This window comes from Nicotiana attenuata, chromosome 12, assembly GCF_001879085.1.
Source record: "Nicotiana attenuata strain UT chromosome 12, NIATTr2, whole genome shotgun sequence".
Taxonomy (NCBI): domain Eukaryota; kingdom Viridiplantae; phylum Streptophyta; class Magnoliopsida; order Solanales; family Solanaceae; genus Nicotiana; species Nicotiana attenuata.
In genome coordinates this window covers 44,240,325-44,244,441 of record NC_032000.1, presented here as the reverse complement: position 1 = coordinate 44,244,441, position 4,117 = coordinate 44,240,325, and the positions used below count along the sequence as shown (strand labels likewise).

The 4,117-nt window shown below is 33.0% G+C and overlaps 1 protein-coding gene across 1 annotated transcript; it reads left to right on the top strand.

Moving 5' to 3' along the window:
* Positions 807-3,062, top strand: LOC109236070 (heavy metal-associated isoprenylated plant protein 9-like). The gene is made up of 5 exons (XM_019402295.1): positions 807-827; positions 917-1,055; positions 1,219-1,391; positions 1,505-1,595; positions 2,704-3,062. The coding sequence occupies exons 1-5, from the start codon at positions 807-809 to the stop codon at positions 3,060-3,062; spliced, it is 783 nt and encodes a 260-aa protein (XP_019257840.1).

Here is a 4,117-nt window from a genome sequence, read left to right as displayed (position 1 = left end):
TTTAATTAGGCACCTTGAAGATCAAAAGCCAGCTTGGGGCACTGGTCGAATCTGCTACATGCCTCTCCACTTGTGGGGGATGTCCTGGGTTTGATTCTCGGCTCCCTCACCTTCAGTAATTATTTTGATAAAACCTCTGCCTTAAAAGCTTCAAATCACTTATCTCTTCTCTTTCCTTAATTCCATACCCAACTTCACCTCCTCACTCACTCATACATGTATCACCGAAAGTTTGTCACCATTCGATGGTGCCCCCGTCATTTTTGAATTCTGGGTCCGCCTTTGAGTTGAACCCATAAAATTTAAATCTTGGATCCGCTTTCATAAACTAGTGGTTCTTGAAACCTAGGCAGCATAATCATTGGATTACTCTCTCCCCCCCCCCCCCCCCCCCTTTTAATATACCTTATGTCCATAAACTTGGGTATCCCCTGCTTTTTGGAATCCCCTTATTCTTCTCCTCCTCCCAGAATGCAGTTCAACTAATATATACAAAAATGAGGATTTAAATATGATTACAATAGGTACCCTTTATGCAGTTAGTTCCCCTTCATGTGCTCTGCCATCGCACAAAGTTAGCTTTTTGGGTAGTAAAATTTTGCAAGCTCATACTGTCCTCGGAATGCAGTTTGATTCTCCTTGTTTTAAGCGTAGTATATGAAAGCTTGGAAGCTGTTTTCTCCTCACTAGTCATAACCTGTTCTTTCTTCTTCCAAAACTCGTCCGAACCCCTCAAGTCTCAACCCGAACCATCCCAACAAGTTTCAAATACTATTATCAACTTGTTCCAATCATAAGCAGATACAATGGGTGAAGAAGCTAAACAGGTTACTCATATTATTCCTTTCTTGAATTTCTTTCATTTGGTGATCAATTAATAGACTGAGAAAATATAGTTGGATACTTATGTTTTCAGGAAGAACTGGAAATAGAGAAGGTAGAGAAGACAGAGGAGAAGAAAGAACCAAAACCACCTTCCCCTTTTGTTTTGCATATAGACTTGCATTGTGTAGGATGTGCCAAGAAGATTGAGAGGTCCATTTCAAAGATTAGAGGTTATTATCCTACTCTTGGTCTCTTTATTTCACTGCCTGTGCGTGCCTTCTTTTTAATTTTAAAAACAGTGATATCTTTAGCCAGTTTGCACGCACCTTGACTTTACCTTGAGTTTCTTTTGTGATTATATAAAAGGATTAAATTTATATTCAAATGGAGCAGGGGTTGAAAGAGTGATGATAGATATGGCACAAAACCAAGTGATAATAATTGGTGTGATAGAACCACAACAAGTTTGTGCCAGGATTATGAATAAGACAAAGAGAGTTGCCAAAGTATTGTCACCCCTGCCAGCAGATGAGGGTCAACCTATTCCTGAAGTTGTTGCATCACAGGTGCTCTTTTATATTAGATTATTAGTACAGTATATTTCTGAAAGGTTTGTGAAATGACTGAAGAATATACATAAACGTAAACGTTTCATCCTTGTTTTAATATACCTTTTCAGATTAGTGGGTTGACTACTGTTGAGCTCAGTGTCAACATGCATTGTGAGGCGTGCGCCCAGCAACTTAAAAGAAAGATTTTAAAAGTGAGAGGTATATCAACGAATTCTTTATTAATATTACCCTCCCAAATATAATTTAGTAGATCAAAAATGTTGTCGTCTCCGTTTCATTTCTCATCAATTTTAATTTGAACTTACGTGGTCTTAAGTAAATCATGATTTTTTTTATGGCTATAAAATCATGACATCAAAAGGTAAATAAAATTTTTGAAGTTTGATTGGTTCTATATATATAAAGGTGTCACTTTTATTTTTGAATCAAAATAAAAAGGAAAGTGTATTGTTACATAAAATAAAACAGGAGAAGTATTATTTTGTGACATTGAGGACGAACTTGGTATACAAGATTTTGCACTTCAGTTCCTCTAAATAATTGTAAGAATCCCATGTTAAGTTGGTAAACATGCACAACTCGCAAATATCCAAATTGTGTTGCTGGTGGGTTATATATTTCTCTTGATTTCCTATTTCACCATATTATTGTGAAAAGAATTTAAGTTAATGTAATAAACAAATTACACTATCGGTATAATTTATCATATTACTTATCATTTATTCTAGGTTATCGATCAATGTGATTAAATATAGTTATATGTAATTAGTTTTTAACCTGATGTGTAAATATTTGTTCTATCGTCAATACATAAAACTTATTCGTGGTAAACTAAACTGTGACTTTCATTTTGAATGGAGACTAAGATTAATGATGATCGCAATAAAACTGTTGCTTTTTAAAGTGTTTAAATGATTATAAATTTCTCCTGGAATACTTACAAGCTTGACCAATGATTTTAATTTAACGAACTAATTTTAACGGTATAAGACTTAATCACCTCTAATTCGGCAAATGCTATAGTATAGTACGATTTGTTTACACGCTCATAATAATTTAACGGCCGTCCCTAACAGATTACACCATATTCTTCCTCAAATTATGAAACTCATACTAAAAATTAATCCATGAGTCTAAGCTCTATGCATAGGCGCTATAAAAAATATTTATATAATCAGTTCATTTATGAGATATATACTTTTATGCATATTACGCAAGTCATTACACTTTTCTATGCATATAACTTAAACCAATTGATACATTATATGAACAAGGACAGTAATAATCTTGTTCATGATTATTGTAGGGGTGATAACAGCGGAAACAGATGTGAGCTTAGGGAAAGTAATAGTAACAGGAAACATGGATGCCAACAATCTCGTTGACTATGTCTACAGACGAACCAAAAAGCAGGCCAAAATTGTCCCTCAACCTGATCATGAACCCAAGCCTGAAGAGGCGGCCAAATTACCAGAAGATGATGAAAAAGCTAAACCAGAAGAGGAAGAAGTTAAAGAAGGAGAAGAAGAAATGATCATCCCATCGGGAGATGAACAAATCATCAATAAAATGATGTATTACTACCAGCCACTTTATGTCATTGAAAGAATCCCACCACCTCAGCTCTTCTCCGATGAAAACCCTAATGCATGTTGCATTACGTAACAGTTAGGGCCCTAACTCTGAGTTAACTATTTATCAACCTAATTCATCATTTAATTTGGAGATTTTAATGTAGCCAATGTGACAAAACCTATCTTGAATGAGTAATTATTAACCTTAATCTGAATGCCACTCTGCAAGTCTCCAAAACTACACTAATGTATAATTACTATTTTATACACAACGCAGCTTTCATTTTTAATTTTGTTTATTCTAACCTGTAAGAACTGCATGCCAACGCAATGACATTATTAGATCGAACGCAACGAACATATTTATAAATCCAGGATTTAGATGGCTTCCTTTTCAACATTAATTTCTTCAAATTGCTTCAGCCTTTAAATAATACCACCATTAACGATAATATTTTATTATAAATCTTTTAAAGCACTATAACACAATGTATTTATAGCTACGAAATCTTAACTACGAATTTAATAATCGTAGCTAATACATTACAATAGCCACAAAAATAAGAATCTCCTGGCTATTTACAAATTCGTAAAATTTGCTAGCCACGAAAATTAAATTGGTAAAGCTAATTCCTTATTTTTGCTATAATTGATAATAATCATAGCAATAACTATCTAAATAGCTACAATTTTTTTGCTACAATAAAGTTGCATAGCTAACCATAAGATTTTGCCACGCGTTAAAAGTTATTGTAGCAGTATTAACCTTTTAGTTACAATAAATTATTTGAAAAAAAATATTGTATCTAAAGAAATGCATTTGCTTCAAGTTATAAAAAAAAACGGTGGCAATAGATAAATAATATAGCCACAGATTTATTACTAATGAAAAGTTAATGTCAAATGTAACAATTACATGTCTCTTAAATATAGGAAAATAGTAATTGTATATGATTATGAAAGAAAATAGTAATTGTATATGAAATTAAAGAATTATTTAACTTTCAAAAAACTAAGATTAAAATGCTAAATTAATCTTCATTCTCAAATAGTAGATCATTTGTTACCTCGTTATAGCAGCAAAACTTATCAATTGACTTCTTAGACTTATCAAACTCATATTTTATTTGAGTTCACTTGTTGTTA

Bases quoted from the DNA above. Each gene is read 5' to 3' on its own strand.
- LOC109236070 (XM_019402295.1), top strand. From the start codon at position 807: ATGGGTGAAGAAGCTAAACAG. The intron at 1,392-1,504 runs GTGCTCTTTTAT...ATACCTTTTCAG, and splicing joins CTGAAGTTGTTGCATCACAG to ATTAGTGGGTTGACTACTGT. The intron at 1,596-2,703 runs GTATATCAACGA...TGATTATTGTAG, and splicing joins AAAGATTTTAAAAGTGAGAG to GGGTGATAACAGCGGAAACA.